At 42.3% G+C, this 23,293-nt stretch overlaps 1 protein-coding gene across 5 annotated transcripts in view; it reads right to left on the reverse strand.

The window, feature by feature from the left end:
* PEAK1 (pseudopodium enriched atypical kinase 1) overlaps nt 1-23,293 on the reverse strand; it is a 124,104-nt gene that overhangs the window by 12,478 nt on the left and 88,333 nt on the right. For 4 of the 5 annotated variants that reach the window (XM_062583300.1, XM_062583298.1, XM_062583299.1 and 1 more), the window contains 3 exons: nt 17,061-17,177; nt 15,051-15,247; nt 5,447-6,195 (listed from right to left, as the gene is read on the reverse strand). In XM_062583300.1, the coding sequence (XP_062439284.1) occupies nt 5,447-6,195; nt 15,051-15,247; nt 17,061-17,177 (1,063 nt within the window). The remainder of the gene's footprint in view (nt 1-5,446; nt 6,196-15,050; nt 15,248-17,060; nt 17,178-23,293) is intronic. The other variant, XM_062583303.1, reaches the window with a different exon arrangement.

The raw sequence follows: 23,293 nt of genomic DNA on the forward strand, positions 1-23,293 counted from the left end.
TGTGGAAAATGAACTGAAAGCAGTCGAGACAAACTAAGTTTTCTTCCTGATCTTTTCAAAGACAGTTTATGGAATGTAAATTTTGTTTACTGACTTGCACTGTATGGAGGTTGGATTAGATGATCTCCAGAGGTCCCTTCCAACCTTACCCATTCTGTGATTCTGTATTATCCAGAATCAGAAAAAAATAAATGGCTAAGAACAAACTTCTTGTGCTTTTCTATCATTTTCAACGTTGCAGTTTCCACTCTATTTTATATTGCCCTTTTGCAAGAGTCTTTAATGCCATTAAAAGGTAATAACCTGTTTACATTAATGTTCATCTAAGCATTAATAATAATACCCCCAAGCTATCACCTTCATGACCATAGATTTAAAATTTTCAGAACAGTTGCCTTACGTTAAGTTATGCAACCAAAGCCTACACAGACCTTTAGACATGATTTGGAGAACAGACGGTGTCCCTATGTGAAAGCTGATGGTCTCAGTAGCGGGTGTTTTACACCTCCTGCGAGTTGCTGCTGAAGGCATGGATGCTTTCCTGATTTGTGACAGGCAATGCTATGTCAAAACTGAGTAAATACAGAGTCCAGTTTTCTCTGCAGCATTTTAAAAGCTTTGTTCCATTCTATTGAGTTACTCAAAAAATACGGAAATCCTGTTGCCTTCTACACAGGTAGCATGCCGAAGTCCTATTGCTGAGATCAGGAAAAGAAAAAGATGAAAACACTCTGACCAAAACTCCAGCAGAGATGAGGATAAGTCATTCAGCGTTTAGTCAGCTGAACTATGAAGAGGTAATATGTGGTAACACCTAAAGAAAAGGGGTGATCTGGGCTTGACAATTTCCAGTGTTGATAATGGGCTGTTCAAAAGATGAGGTAGTTGGCCAAAGCCCTTCCATATGATGCAAGAAAACAACAAGAAAAAAAGAAAAGGAGAGAAATGGAGATGAAGGAACAAAGTTTCCATCTCCCAGGTCGCTGGAATACAATTACCTTGTATCTTACGCAGGGAATCCGTAGGAACCAACCTACAGTTGCATTTATCAGGACAAGCCAAGTTTCTCTATATTTTGCCATTTTAAGCCCCCTCCCCCACAAAGAAGCAAGGTTTTAGTGTTGCAGAGCTCCTAAAAGCTGTTCAGCAGTAGCTTTTACTCTTCCATTATAGGTCCAGTCGGCCCACTGTGCCATGAGCTGACTTCCACTTTACCAGCAGGAAATCTCATTTCCACCCTGTCCTATGCATTTTACAGGGCTTCGGTGAACTTAAAGCAAGATGAGTATTGCAGGGAACGGATTGTAAAGTGATGAAAATGAGAAACACTGAACATCACAAACACTGCACCATCTGTGCTACTTTGCTGTATTACACAAAGGCACAACTGCAAACGAAAATGTGTTGAAGGAAAGCCTGCTAATCCCAAATTGATAGCCTGTTCTTGGCGTAACCTCTTTTTTTTTTTTTTCCTTAAGGAGTCCAGTTGATCTCTAATTGACCTGATTTTCTCGATCTGGCCTTCGAGTGCAGCTTTGTCTTTTTACCAGCGTGGCAAAATACAGAACTCTACGCTGCTCAGACTGAACTTGGAATCGGTTAAAGGTTTAATGTTTATTTTGATCTGAAACATGAAGGTCTGGGATGATCTTTGATAACACTTCTGCCAGGAACTAAATTAAGAAACTGAACTCTCAGAAAAGTAAACTGTGCATGCCCTGACAAACTAATCATAACTAGAAAATAATCGTGAGCTGCAACTAAGAAACTGTCAGCAAAATTCAGCCAAGTGTTAATTTACATTTACCTTGCTATATTTTATACTTGAGACTTGAATCTTAGCAGAAATCATAAAGCTTTACTGCAAGAAGAACGTCTGCTGCCCTGAAGACATCAAAAAGGATTTAAATTTCCAGCTGCTCCTTTGGAGCTACTGTTGGCACCTTTGCAGGTGCCAATTTCATTATATATTTGCAATTACTGATAAGATTCTGGTTTGAAGGGAGCATACATCCACGTTGTCCCAGATCTACCAATTATTTAGATGATGGTACTGCACCTTTTAGTGAAGGAAAAATGCCTTAGGGGCTGGAATTTTATGAAAACCCTGCTTGTAAAGATACTTTATTTTTGTGTGTTGGAAAAGCAATTTTCTAATCTTGGCTTACTGGTTTTTGTTTCTAATGTTGGAGTCAAGATAATTTGCATATGGCTCCCTGCAGCATTTTTGCAAGGACATTTATTGGTAGATTAGGTGAGAAAAAAAGCAAGATGCATAATGTAACACTGTGGTTGGAACTGCACACCCTTCTAAGCAGTGCTCTTCCTCTAATACCCAACCAGACAGAGCAAGTTGGGCTCTACCTCGTTCTTCACCAGATTTATCAGATCACCTTCTTCTGGTGATACTACCTACACAAAAGTTCGTTTTTCTAAATTCATTTCAGTAGCAGTCAAACAGTTAAAGTTTAACACTTAAAATCAGTTTAAATTGCTTTTGTATTCCTCCTTTTGGATATCTGGCATTAACATGCAATTTTTGACTTAAGACTCTGAGCATCTTTGGGGGTCAATCTCTATTGTTGTCTACAACAACATAATAAAAGATATTTTCCCCATTATCACATTCTCTCAAATCAAATATTAAAATCACCAACTTAGAAAGAGTTTGAATCATTAGCCAGCGTTGCTTGGGTATTTCTACTAAACTCAAAAAAACTATACAAATTGACACTGTCAGAAGATGTGGCTCCATATACACTCTGAAAGACTATTTATAAGGCTCCTTCTGCTACTTTCACTTGTTTAAAAGTAACAGAAATACTGTATTTTGGATTCATTAGAGATACCAGTAATTTTAATTTCAATTTCACCATTTTTTGCTATTCTGTTTTGGGGGCAAGTGGTTTTAAATGACAGAAATACATAGCACAGTTGTTGGAGGTGGATGAATATGTTATTTGGTGCACATTTAAGAGGTCCATTAGAGTAAGTCTGGTGTATTTGTTAAATCTAATTTCACAGCATCTCAACACATTCCTATTGAATTATGCAATTATAAGATTTTGTAAAAATTTGATCCTGGACTGAGGTCTTGTAACTCAAAGCTCAACTTAGGGCAAATGCTAAGACAAAGTTAAAATTCACTAAAATTGAATATAACGGGAAACAAACATCCTCTTAACAGTTTAGAAAATGTTATATAAATCAATATATTAGCATAGCAAATGCAGTAATAAAAACATGCACCAAAGAAATATGCAGCTAAAGAGAACCCAACTCAGCTGAAAGCATAATATGTAAGCAAAAGAGAGAAAGTGAAAAGGTAACAGTAGTCCCTTACGCTGGTCCTGCGTGACTTACAAAGAAATCAGAGAGCATTTGTATTGAGAGTATACGTTCCGTTATCACAGTAACTGCTAGGGAGGTTATTTTCAAGAATGACTTCTCCTCTCATCATGACAGCACAACAGTCTGCAGTGACCTCCAGCTCAATGATATTTTATGGATTCTTCCCTCACTCTAGAGACCATCACCCCTATTACACTGCAGTAAATTCTGTTAGGCTGTGCACTGATTTCCAGGGTAGTATCTGTAAATACAAAAGAAAAGCATTTGACCATGCTACATAGTGGTTCTTCCTTTGTGTTAGCTTTGTACAAGAGATCCCTGCTCTCTTTTTAAATACTTCTAAGGATGTAACAGCACAGGTCCTACCTGTCAGGAGATACTTTATGGGCACGTCCTACACTGTGCAAAGAGAAACCAGATTAGAGATAGCCCAAACCAGCATATACAGAAAAGTACGACTTTGGGTCCCAGGAGCGGCAGTCACTTCAGCCTGAGGTCACACTGCTGTAACCATATTCTTTCAATTTTTGAATTGTAATTCATCTGTAGCCTGCTCAGCTAGCTCTGTACTATGCACCCGCCGTGCTACGTAGCTGCCTGGAAAAGTGCATTTCATCAACGGAGGTATTTTAGTCAATATTTAATATAACTCATCCTTCTGCAGAACTGCTAACTAGTTGCAACAAATGAAACAACAAACTACCTGTCTGGCAGACTATTTTTTCATCTTTACATAAAAGAGGCTGAATAATGTCAGACTGTTGACTCTGCAGTCAGACTAGATTGAGGGATATAGAGTATTCATGATCTTATTCACGATCTGGTTCTCAGCTTTTGGTGCCAGCAGACATGGTATCCACATTACATTTCAAATCCTTCCAAAAAAGAGGTCCTAGTTGACTAATAAATAAATATAAATGCCAAAGAATACAGCTATGCCCACAGGTCTGCTTAAAAAGATGCCTTTTCAATTTCAGGAGAATGTTTGTATCATATCAGCTGCAACAATCTTACTTTTTAGGTTTTTATTTCTTTTTCATAAGGAATCATGTGGGAGCCATAACAGTATTTTGCACTTTTTGTAGCACTACCCTTCTGAGAATTTCAACGTGCTCCACCAGGAATGGTCAATTAGGGCTCACATACCCGCGCTGGGCAGGCAATGTTTGTCGCGTGTTAAACTAGGAGGGTCAGAAGTGCAGTGATTTGCTGACGCCCACACAGGAGGGCTGACGGACGATGACCCTCGGCTCGCTGCGACTCTTCTCGCTATCATCCTACTAGATAAGCGCTGAGAGCTGTAGAGCTACAGCACTGGGGAAAACAAGAGCTTACCTCTATAAACCTCAAATAACAACACCTTGCGAGATGGCCGTCAACTATTCATTAATATATTAACAGGAAATCTCGTAAATCTTATTTCTTACATTAGCTAGCTGAAGAATAATTTAAACAAAATCAATTGTTCTTTTTGTAAAAAGCAACAAAACCAACCAACATTGACAAGCTCCACTTCTTTTTTTTTATAATGTGTAGCACACAAAGTATTGCTGATGGCTACACAGAGCTTTTGAAAGGCTGGCAATGAATGCTGTGAAAATTTAAGACTCTGTAGGGGAACATAAAGATATATTAGTCCAGAATTTACATTTAAAATACATGAACATGGAAAACTTTGCAATCTTTCCTAATTAAGGGCAATGATTCAGTATAATCTGTATACAGATGAATGTAAAAGTTTTGTTATTGCAGGTTTCCAGGAAACTGCTGACAGATTTATGTTAAAAATACAGCTGTATTTTCATTTTTTCATTAAAAAAAATAGTAAAATAAATGAGTTTGATTCATTGTTTTAATGGTTTTAGAGTTGCCAAAGAAAAAAAGATGAAATTTAAAGACCAGATACTAACGCCACATGTGGTTCATGAGCGAAGGAAAAGCCTGCATTTGGGGATTTTTACTTTCCATGTATGTTGCAAGCAGCACTTCTTTATATCTGGAGGACCTACCCCAGTTGAGTGTGTTGCGAATTAAGGTTATTGCTGAGAGGTTTTGTTACTGATATCCAAGGCTACGCTTTCGAGACCCCTCTTACCTTGACTGCGTAATTGTTGAGAGGATCTTTTGCGTAAGAAGCTGGGTAGTAAACGGCGTCTCCTGCCTCACAGCACGGCTTGTCACTGGTTAGTCTGAAATCCGACCAGCTGTCCACCCCGAATCGCAGCTGGTCTTTTTGTCCAGCCATGAACAAGTCTTCACATTTCAGTGCCAGCTTTTTCAGTGAGTCGGTGTGAAGGTTTCGGATTTTACCTACCACCTCTTCTCGGTTCTCAATTCCTCGATAAAGTGCTTGTCTTTGTGGCTTTTGGACACCCTTGCCCTGCTTAGTCTGGGAGAGGTGTCTCCCCGTCAGAGACTCCATGCTGTTGGAGCACCTGTCCTTAATACTGATAGTGGTTAGGCTGGAAACACTGTTAGTTGCTGAGGTGGTTGCTCTTAATTTGTCCGTAGGTCTGTCCAAGGAGTCTCCCGATTCGTTGTCCAGGATCTTGAGCTCCAAGCTGACCGATGAGCAGGCACTGCTCGCTTCCCAGTTGGTGTCAATGTCATAGGTGGGATTGGCCACGATGCACAGATTGTTCTCCAGAGCCTGCTTCTGGAGGTCTCTGGGAGTAGGCTCTGTGTTAGCTCTCAAAATGGTTTTCTTTGGCAGTGGAGGTGGTGTTGGCTGTAAATTGTTCATTGTCTCCTGGTCTACCAGTCCTCCAAAGGCAATGGCATCATCCAAAGCTCCCTTTGGTTGCCTTGGCTGTTTTGGAGGTATCATGGCTGCTCTAGACTGACCTGTGTAATAAAAAAAATAATATTTAAAAACATTAGAGCAGTTTGCAGAATGCAAATACGAACAGTAGATGCAAAGAAGTTTAAGAAGGCAAAAGAAAAAAGCTGACGAGGGCTTCTCCCCCACTTGAAGAAAACCTAGAAGAATAATCAGAAACCAAAATGATCAAATCAGCATCATGGTTATATTGTCACACAGAGCAAGTCTTCATCTGATTTGAGGTACGTTCATTAAGCTGATGGTTGCAGTAAGAGTAGCATCATATTTTGAGATTACCAGAATGTAAGTATTACCTTTTACCCTACAATTTATAATACCTCTCGTCCTCCAGCCATAACTGTCTCCAGGAACAATTTCCCTTACTTGCTTGCCGTGGGCACCTTTGTTGGGAGAATTATGTTCACGGGTAACCTGATCTAGAGGCAGTCAAGAGATTTCAAACAGCAGCTCTGAGACACACAACCTGCGATTTCTGCTGAGAGGCTCATTGCTTGCAAGCATCTGTGTGCTTCTAGGGAAGATAAGAATGTCCTATCATGTGTTTTAGATGGATTTTAGAGAGGACAATTATGTTTTATAACTGCCTGAGTCCTTGGAAATAAAGAATATACACACAATAATAAAGAGAGTGAAAAACAAAAACCAGACTATACAAATGATCAGCTAACTGCTCTTTGGGACAATTAAACAGTTGTTACTCACGACAATGAGATATTTTTCCTCTCTTAAATTGAGAGCTAATCCATTTTAAAAATGGGATATTTTTCCACTCAATGATCAACCGCTATTTTCAGAGAAATCATTTTGTAAATTTTCTACTACTCCTGTGAGGATCATTGACTATCATGTTAAAGTAGGAAGCCAATTTTTACAACTGCAACACAGCAAGCATGAAATGAACACTCCGGATAATTGCAGCCGAGCATCTTTACTTCAAAGGGAACAGCAAGGAAAAGGACACTCTATGACTGCTGCTAAAAAAATATGTGCTTTGCTGAACCTCTGCGAAGAGAGGACTGAATCGCAACATGCAACCCAACTGTGGGGAACCGCAGATTCAGATCTGAATGTTATTACTTAGGTCCACAATTAATAATAAATGACTACACACTCTCTGAAAAGAAAAAAAGATTATTTACTGCAGACTTTAAAATGTGTATCTCTCTCTCTCTCTCTCTCTCTCTCTATATATATATATATACACACACACATCTCCACAAACCAAAAAGCATTGAATCCTGCATTCCTAACGTTCATTCCCTGCAGACAACACCACAAATGAAAGTTTTATTTCTATCTTTTGTTCACACTCAAGAAACCATTGGAAAAGCCTTGTAGATTTTGAGAGAAGCCTGAAGAGACCCGTGCCTAAAACCTGAATTTTAAGCAGGAAATTCTGTTAGCTTGGTCCACCCCGATCCTTAGCAGAGGCTGCTCGCCTGCGTCATCACGTTGTGGCTCCCACAAAACAAAAACGTTCAAAGGCTAGAAACAGCGGAGACTCGCTGTGTGTCTCTCCTGTCGTTGTAAAGGTTGCTCCAAAAACGAAGCGCCCAGGGGACCCTCTCCTGCTCCTCTCCGGCCGTCCTGCTGCAGCGAGCGCCCTCCACAGCGGCACCTCTGCCCCCGCCGGCTGGAAACGCTGCGGCCGGTGACGCCGGCGCTAACCGAGCGGGACGGGAACGGCGCTGGAAACCCGTCTGCGGCGGAGCCCGAGCGCTGCTACGCCAGTCAAAAGCGGAACCGATACCTGCATGCCGAAACGCACAGCACAATCCCGAGCCACGCTCCTTCCTACGCCCCGTTTCCCTTACCCACCCAAACATTTGCCTTCGTCCACACCAGCTCTACAGTGCTTCCCTGGCACAGCCGTGACCCACGTGCTTCTCCCCCTCCGGCGCCACTCTGTGTTAAAGATCACCGTCCATCTGATCATTCTTGCCCTCCTCCCGCTCCGCCGGGCGGCTGCTGGGCCTCGGAGAGAGGCTGTATCGCCCCTCCCAGCACGCGCTGCTTTTGTGCCCGGCTAATCCCAGCGCCGTGCTGGTACTACCGGGAAACGGCTTGGAAACAAGTCAGAGCCACACGCACATCCCCAGGAGCAGCAAGAGCAGAAACCTCCAGGAAAGGCAGGATTCATACCCGCTTTTCTTGCCGATTCTCTGTTTCTTATCTGCTTCACCCGCTGCCCCGCACAGGCCAAAGGAGCAAAGCGGGCTGCTGCCGCGGCCCAGGCCTGTTGCTAGCTGTAGCTTTTGGAACCGTCACACTGAAACCTGACTAGAGAAGTTCTTCATAACCAGAAACGGTCCCTGCAGGTGTCTGGTGGAAGTCATGTATAAGTCACTATGTAGTTACTTTTTCAAATAGTCTTAACTGAGGAAAATCAGTTTGTAAAATGTGTCACGTTACAGTATAGTTTCTCCCCGCAAGTTTTCCATAATGAAATCCATCCATCCGGATTAAGTCTTTGAAAAGTTTCATGTCTGCACTGCTTTTGTATCGACTTCTTAACCCTGCAACATTTCTTTCATGCTCCCAGGGCCAGTGCTTCCACCTTGCTCTCCGAAAGTGTGCTGGGATACTGCATACCCTGCATTTTTAAAGTCATTGTCTATCAAGAACAATTTTTTCTTTAAAATATTTTCCCTGTCCAGGGCAGAAGAACATTCTTTTACGCACTGGTACTGGCAGAGTCTTTGCTTCTTTTTCTTGCCTATCGCTTCTCCCTTCTCCTCCCATTTGCTTAACACACTTAATTTCCTTACCTCCTCTCACCAATTCTCTAAAAATACAGGCTTCAGCCTAAGCTACCCTCTTGGAGGCAAATGAAAAGGAAAAATGGGCACAATATTGGGCTATCACTTACAAAGATCTTTAAAGTGGCTTCTGAACCATTCAAGGACAGAAAGAAGTTTACGTTTAATAATTTTTTTTTAATACTACACTGGCAGCAGCTTCAGAGAGAGCTTTAAGTAGTTCTACAGTACAATAATATCTTCAACTGTAGAACTTCATGACACTATTTAAATATTAATGCCTTGCAGAAGTACAAAACTCTAAATCAGCTCTAAAGCCCCTTTTATTTCTCTAGGTAACTGATTTATCTTTGGACATTGCATTGCAACCTGTTTATATTAGCTGATGAAACTATCAAATCGGACACCTTGAGCTCCAGTTTAATTCAATTTTATATTCCATAAGCACACACTTTCCTTAGAATAACGACATCAGTAATTTTTGTTTAGAATTCTTAATGCCACCATGTGTCTTTCCTTTCAGCTCAGACCAGATCAGCAGTAGGTAGTGTGAAAAAATTTCAGAACTGTGAAAGAAAATGCTTATTTAACTGGCAAGACCTCTCTTGGTGAATGATACAAGCAAGTGGGTGACATGCTGCGTGCTTCCACCCTTCCTTGAATGGAGCTATTCTCGAGACATTTAATGCTCTACGCTACGTAACATATTTTAGTCCAATACACCAACGGCATTTTTTATGCACCTTCTGCCATCTCGTTTTGCTCGTGGCATGGTAATCTATGTGACATTCCCTTTTACTCTTAAAAACAGGCTTCTAATTATATGCTGTTACCATCTCTGACCCAAGGATGAAGCACCTTGTGGGAAGATGTGAATTAGAAAAATGAGCCAAAACCAACACTCCAGCATTCACAGTTGTGACCGGGCTATTACTTCAACTAACCCTGCTCTCAGTTTTAGTGACTGCCGTAGCACCACTAATCCCTAATCTGCTAGGGCAGGAATTTAGGCGAACGATCAGGGACCATGAGGCTATAATGACTGATACCTCTGTCATTCTCTGGCTATCATAAGCTCGACAAAAATTCCGTATTTTACATCACCAAGAAAAGCAAAAATTCACCATCATCCCCATCATCATTACAACACAGGTAAGCAGCCCTACAAGACCACATCTATCAACGCCTCAGGAGAACTGAAGACAAAACTGTGGGCTCCACTCTGGAGACCAGCAGGACAGGGCTGGGCTGGCCACAGACAGGAGCAGCCTCCGCTCTCCTGCTCCACCTCGCTGCCAGGATCGGGGTCAGATAGCCCAGTAATTCCCATGTCAGTATAACGCTATTTCATGTTGCAAAGCCAAGTCATAAAAGCCACTCGAAGTATTTACAAAGTAAAATCCTCTTGAGAGCCATTGGTTGTCCACCCTTGCTGTACAAATATCCCTCCCTGCCCTTGTTCTAGTATTTCCTCCCCATGCATTTGGATACTGACCATCATTTACATTCTGCATTTTTATTATGGATTAGATTCCGGAAAAGATTTTCTGTATCAGTAGCAGATCAATTATACTGATCTTTATCAGTACAAAATATATCGTTCCCTAATAAACTCTCTGACTAATAAAAAACACTAACAAACCATGAAAAAATAGATGCATAAAATATGTTCCAACCACCACAAAAGCATCCAGCATTCTTCATAGCCACAATTCCAATAAATGCAATATATATACTCCACTACCCTGCAAAATTATTCAGGACACAGATTTAAATGAACATAATAGTTAATTATTCTTGTTATTAGTAGTTTTTATGTTTATTCTTAATTTTATGAGTAAGAAAAAATCTGTTACTAGAATGATAATAAATATGTCCTATATAAAAGGAAGGAAATTTAACATTTATTAACTAATATTCATGGTGCATCTCCTGTTTCTCACCAATAGCTTGAGACTATACAAAATAGCACAGAACTACATTAATATGGTTGGCAGGTCCTAAATAATTGACAACTTGAGATGCAACAGCTTGTCTGCCTTGGTGATCTGTCAGCTCTTGCTACTGCCTCCACTGTGCCACGTTAAAGATGTTACCGTGCTAATATAAATTACACAGAACGCATCAGACAGATATGATAATCCGTGGCACTGACCGCCAGGTTCAGCCAGCGGTGCTTTTGTTACCGTGTTGGTGAGCCGGGCTGAAGCACGCTGCCCTGCTCCGCTCCACTGACTGCAACAGGACTCCATGGCAGATGCTGCGGTTTACGATCCTTTCTAATCTCAGCAATCATTAGAAATATAAATTTCGCTTCTTTTCCCCCTTTTGGTTAGGTGTGAGGAGAAAACAATTAATAATAAAACCAGCTTTTCTTCCTTTAATCTTTTTTTAAAGTATAGAAATACTACCTGGAGTAAGTTCAGAATATCTTAATTTATTTACAGTGATGCAAACTCAACCAAGTTGGTTTCCCCAAGCAAATTCACACAGCAAAAAAAGTACAGATATGTAAAGGAAAAAGTTTTTCCATTGCCTTGTCCTAAGCCACAAGGCTCACCTGAACTAACTTCTGTTAGAATAAGGGCACATCTTAAAGAAAAGATATCCAGTCCTGACCTTACACGTGAACGTTCGTGTTTCTATGTCTGGATTCACCTGGCAGCTACTGCTTTTTGTTGCAGCTTTGTCTTTTTGACACCAAAGGCATCTCTCGTCCCAGCTCTGCTCCCCACATGCGCCCCCCCAACCACGGGTTGTTTCTTTGATAGGCTAAACAGATTCAGCTTCTTGAGCCTCTCGCTATACTGTGCCCATCTCAACATTAGGCATTTTAAGAGCTCTCCTTTGGAGATGCTACAATATTTCCACCTTCTTAAACTGTGGACAGCTGGGCCTGACTACAGCCATCGCAGCTGCAGGGTAAAAATGAGGTATACACTAGCCCCTCTGCCTCCTTCTGTTTATACAGCCAGGAATACTCTGGGATCTTCTGTACAACTCTCAAGTCTTTTATATGGGATCTGATTCCCAGAGGAGAGTCCTCTATTCTTGCAAGGTTTGTCTCTGTTTTTTTTTTTTTTTTTTTTTTTTTTTTTTTTTTTTTTTTTATCCCTAGAGGTATGATTTTACATTTTAGATAAAGTAAGAAAGTAAGAGATACAGCCCATATTTTATAAGTAACACTGAGATGATAATAATGTCTTCTCCTCAGTGCTATAATAGCAACTTTGGGGTTAAACAAGGCAAGTTTTAATAATAGAGCAAAATGTCTCAAGAGAGAGATGGGTTCTTCAATGCAAGAGTTGAAACATTCCTACCACAGCTGCACAAGTCTAATATTATTTATTATTTATTACAGTTTACTACTAGAAATGTTCCCCTGTAAATCAGAAGCTAGGTAAAGAAATGTAACTATAGATACAATTTTAGTTGACAAAGCAAGAGTCAAATGTAATCTAATTATATTACATTATCTCTTACTACCTTTGTTTCAGCTGCACGAATCAATATTTATTAACTCTACAAAATATTTGATTTTGCTGCTTGTCTGATGTAGGATCTAAAACAGAAGAAAAGTTATTCTGTGTCCCTGCATAGTCATCCCTTGACAGCTATCTGAATGAGAAAGTGAGGTTGCTTGAAAAAAACAACAAAAAGTTTGAATGGCAGCCAGAGAACTCAGTACCATTTAGGGTAGCATTGTTTTAACAACAAGCAGCGAGCTTGCCAAGCCAGATTAAAGTGAAGCCGAAAAGTTAATTTAACTCTTTCATATATAATACTCACTCTGGTTACAGCAAATATGAAAGAAGTGCAAAGATGAGGAAAAGATTCTGAATAAAGTGCTAAGAGGTTCAATTTTACATAGTTTAACAAAGGAGCATTCACAGACAGGAAGAATACTGACAAAAGTAATGTTGATGGCCTTGATATTTTATTACTACATTTCCGATGAGTTTACTACTGTGTGTTAAGCATGTCACAAAATGCTAAGGCATCCTTCTTAAAGGAAAGACAGATGTCTACAACCAGGAGCACATCTAGCTCTATATGCTGAAGCAGCTGCCGTAAGGGGTAGTATCTTGCATAAGAAATCTGAGATATAATATGTAAAGATTTAAACAGCAGATTCAGAATATAATTTCTTAGAATATGAAATGCAAGTAATGCCTTAGCCGTGTGAGCATGACAGCTACCAAACAGCAATCTGTTGAATGAATTTCTGAAGTTCCAAGGGAAGCGCAGGCTCCTGCACCTGGGGAGGAAAAACCCCACGCACCAGCGCAGGCTGGGGACTGACCTGCTGGAGAGCAGCTCTGCAGAACACCAAGCTGAGCATGAGCCAGCAACGTGCCCCGTGGTATCCCGGGCTGTGTTAGGCAGCGCGCTGCCAGCAGGGTGAGGGAGGTGATCTTGCCCCTCCACTCTGCCCTGGCGAGGAGCTACATCTGGAGAACTGTGTCCAGTATAAGAGAGATATGGAGCTACTGAAGTGAGTCCAGCGAAGGGCTACTAAGATGATTAAGGGACTGGAGCATCTGTCACACGAGGAAAGGGTGAGCTGGGCCTGTTTAGCCTAGAGAAGGGAAGACTGAGGGGGGGATCTTATCAAAGCATTGAAATGTCTGAAGGGAGGGCATAAAAAGGATGGAGCCAGACTCTTTCAGTAGTGTCCAGTGATAGGATGAGAGGCACTGAGCACAAACTGAAACACAGGAAGTTTTGTCTGAACATAATGAAAAACTTCTTTACTGTGAGGCTGACAGAACTCCGGAACAGGTTGCCCAGAGAAGTTGTGGAATCTCCATCCCTGGAGATACTGAAAAGCTGTCTGGACAAGGTGCTGGGCAACCAGCTCTAGGTGACCCTACTTGAGCAAGGGCATTGGACTAGATGTTCTCCAAAGGTCCCTTCTGACTTCAGCCATTCTGTGATTCTGTGACCATGAGGAATAAACGACATTTCATACGTTAAGTGATACCTTAGCTTCATCAGTCAATCTAGTTAAGAGGACATGGGTAAAACATAAAGAGTTTTAATAGAGTGAGATCTACTGCCTGGAGTTTCAGCTTTCCTCCTTGCTGTTGGAATGTCTTGGTAGATGTTAACATCACTCTTTGGTAGGATGCTTTCCTCTTTGTGCTCTATAAACAGTACCTCATTAATGTTTCATTAGCAGAACACACTAATGAGTCAGCCACTAATTCACATTAAAGCAAAAATACACAACAACAACACTAAATGTCTACGGAATGTATGCACCAGAGGGTTTAAAAATTTCATCCTTGATCATGTGAACACATATGGACATGCCTAACTCTTACTTAGGAGCCATCCCAATGCAGTCATTTTATTCTTGTCCAAATGCAAACATGCTGGTATGCTTACAGAATTGGAGTCTTACTGAAAAAGAGATAGTCACATATTCTTGAAATTAAATAAGTGAAATAGATCTTCTGTTATAGAAAAATCTGGATGTAAGTATTGCTAAATTCCCAGCACTTCAAATCAAAATGCTTTAGAAAATTACACCAATAACATTGATACTGCTTACTGGAAATGATTTTTTGTCTTGCTCACTTGTCTTCCAGAGAAATCCTACCTACAGCTCTAACTTTCTTATGAGAGAGAGGATTTCAGGGGTAGTTGAACAGACTTCAGGGCAGTCATATTTTAAACTTATCTAAAGGAGCAAAAGTAAACTGCCAAATTAGAATAAAAAAGAGGTTATAGTCAACAAAAGAAGACTACAAATATTTTAGAAATTATTATTATGTTACCAAATAAGCCCTATTTCTTGCTGGAGTTCAGAAAAATACTGAAATCTAATTCTTTCTTCTAAAATGTGGTAATTTACTCTGTATTTTAAATCCCCTCTTTCATAAAAATTCCTTTGAACATATACAAACAATGTGCTTTGGGAATAGGACAACAGAATTTTACCCTTCTATAAATGGATATTAAAAATTTTGTCTTTAGGGACGAACTTGATGAAGAGTGCGTTGAGCTGTCCAAAGGACGAGGTCCTTCACAGCCTGAGAAGGGTATCCAAAGTACGCTCCCATTTCAGTCTTCCTCCACGAGGATACACTTACCTAAATTGCTGTACGTAGCGCTGCAAGGATTTACGTCAGGAGAAGTTGCAGCTCCTTCCCTGTCCTCCTCCCCGTGCGGGGCACGGACGGACGACGCCGGTATGACGGAGGCGCTGCCGCCATTGTCCTGCTTCACGAACACGGCTCTGGGGACACGAGGGGACAAATCCTCCACTGTCGTCTCATCGGGCACTTGACTGAAACACACAAAACGAGATCGTCTGGAGACGGGGGGGTACTCGAGCTTAGTATTGGATTAGGAGTAACATATCTTCAGTAAAGGGAATGGGCTAGTAGAGAGCTAAGCTCCTTTCACCCCCTTATTTTATATTTTTTTCAATAGCTTTCTGATATATTTATTTTCCGTAGCGAGATGAAATAGCTTTTGCCTGAAAGAGTAACAACAAGTTCACATCTTTCATGCAAAAAGGGTATCAAAGGGTTTCACAGCTGGCTGCAGCGAGCACAGGTAGGTACGCGGCCTGATTCTGCGCGCTGGCATGCGCAGGGCTCGCAGGACGGCAGCAGAGGTTAACGTGCTTTTGCCAGCCGGAATGAGTTTGCTTTAATCCAGGGTGCCCGAGTATAGCGAGGGCGCTGTACGTCTTGATAAATGCATAAAGCTTCATTGATAAACTTTCACATCCTGGAAGGATGATGGGAATGGACACTTCGGGAGTCAAGCCAGTAGTCCATCTAGCCCAGTATCCTATTTCCCATATAAAATATTCCAGGATTTAAATCCTGCTGCTAATGCATTAGGCCATTTACACATTAGGCCACGTTTTTCTATGCTTATTCTTAACTACGAAGGTTTAATCAAATTGTGATGATTAACAGCACAACGCAGTGAAAATCATCCAGTCAACCACTTTCTGTGGATGTATTTACTATAGTATGATTTAAAAATTAGGCATTATATATCAAACAAGAGAGTAATATTTCCAGATTTATTAAAAATCCCACTGTCCTATTGAAAACATAGCAGCAGTTATCAATAATCTTATCACATGCCAAAGATAGACCAAAAATATTTCTGTGCTTTTATACTCTCTCGCTCTCACAGAACAAATATTCATGACAGGCCAGACCTCGAGAGCCTGTGTCCTAAGCACTAGTTCTCGACGTTTCAGCCTGATCAGGAAGAGTCTGAAACACACGTACTCGCCCGTAACAGATACGGGGCAAGGCACTGCCTTCAACAGATGATCACATCGTATGTCTGTACAGGTGTTCCATTTTTATGGTTAAAATTTAAAATTTAACTTCTGATAAACAGAAAAAAATTATCAACGAAGCATTTCCAGCTAGGCAGAGCAGCCGAGTCTCCATGACACGAATCTTCCCAGAGGAAAGAGAGATTATATCCTCAGAGACTTACCATGAGTTACGGGCACACGTCTCTCTACGCTAGCCCGAAACCGCGTCGCTGCAAAGCACGGTACCCAGTGCCAAACTCCGATTAAAACATGCCGCCGCGTCGCGGGCTTGTTAGCGAAGGAGGGAGCCAGCACGGGCACGCTCGCCGCGCGGCCGCCGTCGCTCGGCGCACGACCGCCTGGCCGGGTTTGGTGCCATGCGCAGGAGCGGTGCGAAGCGCGCGCGCTGCCGCCAGCGCGCCCGCGGCACGGAGTTAACCTGGGACGGCCGCCGAGGAAAGCGCACGCTGCGACTGAAGCGGCAGAAAGGGCTCTTAGGACAGTAAGAGATATCAGAAAGACTTGCAGTCGCTGTAAATCACGCACACACCTGCATTCCTCAGGCAGAACGTTTTCTTTTCAAAAGAAATAGCTGCTAAAAGCTTTACAGCTCCGACATCGCCACATCCCAGGAAGTCTCACATCTCCCAGTGCTTTTAGTGCTGCTGGGCAAGCGCAGAACAGGCTCCTTCTCCATACAGACGCATGCAAGCACATTCGCCAAACCCACGTTCAGAAACATTTTGCCAAACAAAGTAAACCAACAGCTCCAAGGGAAGAAAGGGGGGGAAAAAAACCAAAACCAACTCACCCACTGTACTCGCTCACACAATTCCCCATTAAAGGAAATTCTTTCAGGGCCTTCTTGAGTCTTTTAATCATGTCTTGGGCCTCGGGCGAGCCATTGATTCCGCCGCGGTCGGAGGCGCTACAAGTTGTGCAAGCTGTGAGCGACATGGCCGGACTCTGCACGCCGCCCTACCCCTCCTGCACCTTGGTGTTTACCTTGGCGGGCTGCTCCCAGGGCCCGGCCCGGGCAGGCAGCCCGCGCCGGCCCTGCCTGCTTAACCCTCCCGCCGCCTCCGCGGGCGCCGAGCGGGCCGCTCGCGGCTGCGCCGCTATTTTGGCGCGGCAACCGCAGTCCCAGGCACGTTAATCAGTCATGGAGCAGCAGGCTCAGATTTCAAGGGCGTTTTCGAGAACTTAGACATAACGTTAAAAGTAACCGGACGTCTCGAATGCGTATTCCAAGCGCTTTTAGTATCTGAAACTAATACATCTAAAATGGCAGCAAGGCGGCACCAGGCCACGCGAGGAAACGCTTCCCTGCAGCTGAAGGGTAAAGCGGGGGAGACTGGAGTGCTGGAGCCTGCGTAACGCAAGGCACCAACTGCCCGAGCAGAAGGCCGGCCCATACCGTCACCGCCGCGCGGGGAAAGCCTCGTCGCCGCTCGCTAGCCTCCGAGAGCCGAACTCACGACTGCTTTTGCTCCACGTGATGGTCTAAACAGTTAAAAATCCATCCGTTTTCCGGAGAAGCGGAGCAGCTGATAAAGCAGCAGCTCGTTGAGGTTAGAGCTATTAAAGCCTGCTTTTGTATAAACTTGTGTCTTCTTGATGCCCGCAAGGGACACTTACAGCTATTCCCTTATTTGGGCTGTTTCCAGCTGTTTTGCCAGGGCGGATGCCTCGCACGGGAGCGCGCGGCTCGCCTTCCCCTCGGTGGGGGCACTCTCCGCCGTCCAAGGCTATTTTTACGAACTCCGTAGGAAACGCGTTACCTTAGGGAGCTCCGCTCCTCCAGCGTCTCCGCTGAAACTCAATGACTACTCAGCTAACGGAGGGAGCGGCCGGACACCCACGGAGATCACCTTTGTTTTCCTCAGGAGCTTAGATTACGCAGAGCAAAAACACTTGCCATAAAAATAACTGTCTTTCAGCTGACACCCTTCTGAACCAAGGTGCTTGTGGTTCACTGGGGCACAAGCACAGGACTGCCTGCAAACAAGTTTTCTGCTGGGACAAATAACGCCCCCGCGCCCACCCTCAGCCTCCCCTCCTTCGCAGTATTTGGAGGACGGATGCAGATGATGGGGCTTGACTCGCCTCAGCTCTTCTGGGAACCGCTTGAGATGAGAACCCCGAAAGCAGGCCCCGCGGTGGGCTGATCTTCAGGAGGACAAGGGCATCACAGTGCGACCTGGAGCTCCCCTTGGGGAACGTGCGTTCCCATTTGGAGCGGTCAAGAATCAGAAACGAATATGAAGGGCCGAAGAATAAGGAATACTCGTAAAAAGTGATTTTGAGCGTGCCCTGCTGAATTGGGGTCAGATCTAGCAATGGAGCTGAGGGAGCACAGGTCATGGCAAGGCAGCAAACCAAACCCCAAGTGGCAGAACGGAAAAAAAATTGCAGCGGCCTTAGACCTAGCTGAGGCTCTGATATCCCCCTGCTTGAGGAAGAAGAGAGGTCAATGGCTCGAGGGTGGGCAAAGGCCACCTCGTACAGGAACCTCTATGCAGAAGCACAGGATGACTTAATTTCTGTAAAGCACGCAGCAGAGGAGATCGGTGCTCAGGTTTAACTCGGAGCATGTCATGGGTAACGTTCAATGTAGTGGCTCCTGCACTTCAGTTGCCCATCACTGTCATTAGCCAGAAATAGTCACTTGAGAGGCAAGTGAAAGAAATTTTCACTTTCAATGCACTGTCAACTGACAGTCTGGAATAACTAAGCCATACAGAAAGTTTATTTCTAATTCTTCTTACTTGGAAGTTGGCTTATTCCTGAAGCAAAAGAATTTATAGTCCTTTTGTTTTTTAATCTTGCGGAATACAATGTTTGCATGGATAAAGGGAATACATTGGATAATCCAGTAAAGACATCCTACTAAGCCCTTTCATGGCAGTAATACTTAGTGGCAGTGAGTTCCACAGATTAACTGCACATTTCATTTAAAAAACAAAAAGTTTTCTTTATCCACTTTAAGTTTTCAGTCTTCCCACTTTACAGACTGTAGTAGAGGCCATAAGAACAACATGACTAGGTTTATTAGTTCTCACCTACATTTACAAAATAATGAAAGATAAAATCCCTTCTACTTTGCTCTTTAACAGTTCTCAGTGTCTACAAATCCTCTTCACATAAAGGTTCTCCTATGTTTGCACACTGAGCATGTATAATTTCTGTTTTCTGTTAGCATATAGATGTTCCTGAGAGAAATCTCACAGAAACTTTTCATAGGTGAAATGGTAAAGATAGGTGGCTAATGCTCTTAAGACCAAGAGAAGAGAGTCTTGAAACTAAGAATGACTTTGTTTTAAATAGAGCCCTACAGCGATTTAAAATATTTTGTTTTCTTCTTGAGAGCTTTCTGAAATAGCTATGGGATCTGCACGATCTGAGTCAACGATAATGAAAAGAAACGGTCGTGCTGCTCCTTCCTGCTCGTCTCTGGATCCAATCCTTCTCAGTTGTGGCGCTCTAAATCACCTCACTGGAGCTGTCTTTCTCCATTGCCTATATAAGGAAATCAGATTCCTGACTCGGATTCTTAAAATCACATTTGGCTTAGCGTAATTCAAAGCAAACAGTGTGAACAGTCTTGAGTGACCTCAAGGCAATCAGAACCACAAAAAGCACTTGAGCATCACTGATAGTGCCGAAATCCCTCCAGGGCAGGGAGGAACTGCGCAAGTCTTTGGCCAGTTTTCCCAGCTGTCACTGACATATATGTTAATTTTAAGAGCGGCAGTCTGGCTGGGAAGTTATCGAAGGTGAACTCTTTGTACAATACATAAGCCTAGCACTGGGATAACTTTGGAAGGATAAGATGACATTTCTAAATGTCTTGATACCTATGTGCTCTGGTGAGAATGAAACCTGCTAAAGCACTCAGCATTCGGGGGTATTTCCATGACAAATAGCCTTAACCCAAGCTGCTGAATGTACTGTGCAACTATAATGGAGAAACAGACCTATTTATTTATTCATTTAAAAAGAGACCCCAAACTTCTAAACCAATCTTTAAAACGTAAACATAAACAGAGTAAGCACTGCATTCCTTTCGGAAGCCAGGCACAGCGCGGGGTTAGTGCTCTACTGTCGCCCTGGGACAAGGGACCTCATATGCCTATCCACCGCTCGCTCAGCTTCCAAAGAGTTAACATCATGCTCATTTTAGGAATTAGATTCCTAATCCCAACTTCAGCTATGAAGTAATCTGGTTTCTTATCTAAACCAGAAGGGAGTGAATATACAGACCTCACTACTTGAAGGAAGTGTTTTGGTAAACAGACACAATTCTATCCTTTGTTCATCCAAGCCTGGCCCAAAGAGCCTATAAAGGAAATTTATGAGTGATCTGTGGCTATGAAAGGGAACAATTTAGTTTAAAATGTAACTGAAATTGAAATGACTCTGCACAAATCAGTTGTACCTTGATTTCACAGACACTACCATCTAAAAACAACACTGGAGGAGATTTTTAATTCCACTCTGATGTAGTTTAGGAACATAGGAGAGGAAGACTCAGAAAGCTTTCCTGTGAAAAAGGGAACATGTCTCAATCTAAACAGTTGCTTGAGAACAACTTGCGCATCATGAAAAATGAACTACAGGTGTTCTGGGAAACAGATTTTCATTCTGATTACTGATATGACTGATACAATTGATAACTTTTAGAAAAAGAAACTATTCTATCTACAAAGTCTTGATAAAAACTTGGTTATTATAAATTCTGGTTTGTCATTTTCTTTTTAAAGAAATCAAACTCCTTGAAAAAGATTACAAAAGTGTGAAATTTTTAACTACAATAAATTTGATTTTGGTTTTCAGAGATAAGGTCAGGTCCTACTTTAGTATTTACTAGCTTCTTTTGAACCACCATATACGTGTCCTAACACCAAATCAAAAGAAACTACCACGTGGGTAAAACAACATTACGTTCTTGATACTTTCAGCTTCCTGAAGAACTGCATATTTTGCAAGTGCTTTTATAAAGGATGAACTGACCTTTCTAGGGATAACATAACCACAAAAGGGTGGAAGGTATTTAAAGTTATCAATCTCTACCAGCTTTATAATCCACTGCAAAGCAAGGAAATACTGTATCTTCATTTAATACGCTTTCAAGACCCCCAGTAATCTTACATTTCTTAAGCTTATCTGATTTTCCAGGTCATCAGTTTGGTTTTTTCAGTGAGCTTACAGTTGTTGGTGTTCTCTGTTAGAAAAGTGTCATATTCATTGATTGCTATCTTCATGTCTTCAGTTTTCCTCTAAGGCTTCTGCAAACTTAACTGAAGATTTAAAACATCTTTTCGATGCATATATTTTGGCCTGAATTAATGTTAACCTTTTACTAACATCTAATGAGTTAATACCGTTAACTCATTAACGGTTATTATATAACCGTTATATATATAGATACCAGTCTAGCATCATCTGTTACGTCTCCTCCTTGCGCAAAAATGGAAGTTGAAAAGCCTGATTCTCTTCTACTGAAATATTAAATAATACATTCAAAATCCTTAAACAAAATTAACCTTGTTTCCTTGTTTTTGTCATCGTAATGCTTCTTTCAGTCTCCTCAACAATATTTAAAACTAAGTTAAAAAAAAAAACAAACAAATCCTAAAGGCATCAAATTGCATCAAGGGATCAAGAAGACCAAGTGAAAGATATAGACCATGCAGCCTTCTGACTAGCTATTTCTCAAAAAAACTCAGTGAATGTTCTTAAAAACTTGCAGAAAGACTAAAACAGTTTTGTTAGAAAGAAGAAATTCCAGCTCTAACACTTGGAAAATTCCAACTATAGATGAGACATGGTTTTAGCCAAAATTACCATGACTTGTAGAAAAAAGAAAAGCAAAAATGCTTTCTGGAGTAAGACAGGAGAGAATAACAACTCCTTTCAATAGTAAGGGTAAAAGATACTCAGGGGTACCACAAAACTATAAAACAGGGTGACATCTCTAGGGCGGTCTAAGAACAAATGTTAACTATGAACATGGCCACTAGCTGGTTAGTGCCCTTCATCACTGAGACAAGCTTTATTCTTTCCTGACTGCTTCCCGGCCAGATCACAGAGCTGATCCGGCTGAAAAATAACGTGGTGACTATTCTTCCCTGGGATCGCCTCCCCGGTGGGGTTCCCCACGGGCGACCACAGAAAGGGTCTCGCAGGACAAGAGGGGGCACAGAGGAGGTGGAACACGGGGCTGCGCGACGAGACACGGAGACTCGCCTGATGGCAACGTGTGCGGTGCTGCTGCTGGAAAACCGCTAACACAGCCTTGGTCTCCCCAGGTTCCCCTAGAGCTAATAGCAAAATGGGGTTCACCTAGAGGGGCTACTGAGAGAACGGACTTCTCTGATTCTTTAGCTTGCTCTCTAAAACCGCCTATTTCTCTCCCTTTCCTCTAGGGAGGGTCTAGGCTCTTCCCCGAGCAGTGCTCCCCGCTGTCTGCAGGCTCCCGCTGGAACATGCCCTGCTCTCGCCATCACACATGCCCCACGCTACTGTGGTAACGTACAACTTGCAGAGACGTCAGATGCTGACGGGTGTTATTGACTTCCACAGCCTGTGCAAGTGCTCTGCCTTGCTAAAATTCACACCAGCAATTCGCAGGGGGAGCTTTTTTGCCCTGTGCATTTTCATGTGAATTTTAGTATTATTCTTTTTAAACTAAAAGTCATGAATCTTAGATTGCTGTTCATCCAATCTGCAGAAACAGACAGTAGGCTAAGTTCCCGGAGACTGCCCTTATCTTGTATTTGGGACGATTGCTTACTTGTAGCAACCTCAGAAGACCTTCTAACACATGCACAGCTGTAGTCAGCGCTCAGTGAAACGCACACTGCGCCCACAGGACTGAGTGCAACAAATGTCTCCAACTCCCTTCGGTTTGCGCTGCCATGACAGCCTTAAAAACTGAACGTTACACTGAAAAAATGGCACGCTGGAAATAAACAGAGTTCTTAGTGTTCAGAGACCACCAAGCAAGTGTACCACTGGTAAAGGAACAAATAGGCCTTTAAA

The sequence above is a fragment of the Rhea pennata genome, chromosome 10, assembly GCF_028389875.1.
Source record: "Rhea pennata isolate bPtePen1 chromosome 10, bPtePen1.pri, whole genome shotgun sequence".
NCBI lineage: Eukaryota > Metazoa > Chordata > Aves > Rheiformes > Rheidae > Rhea > Rhea pennata.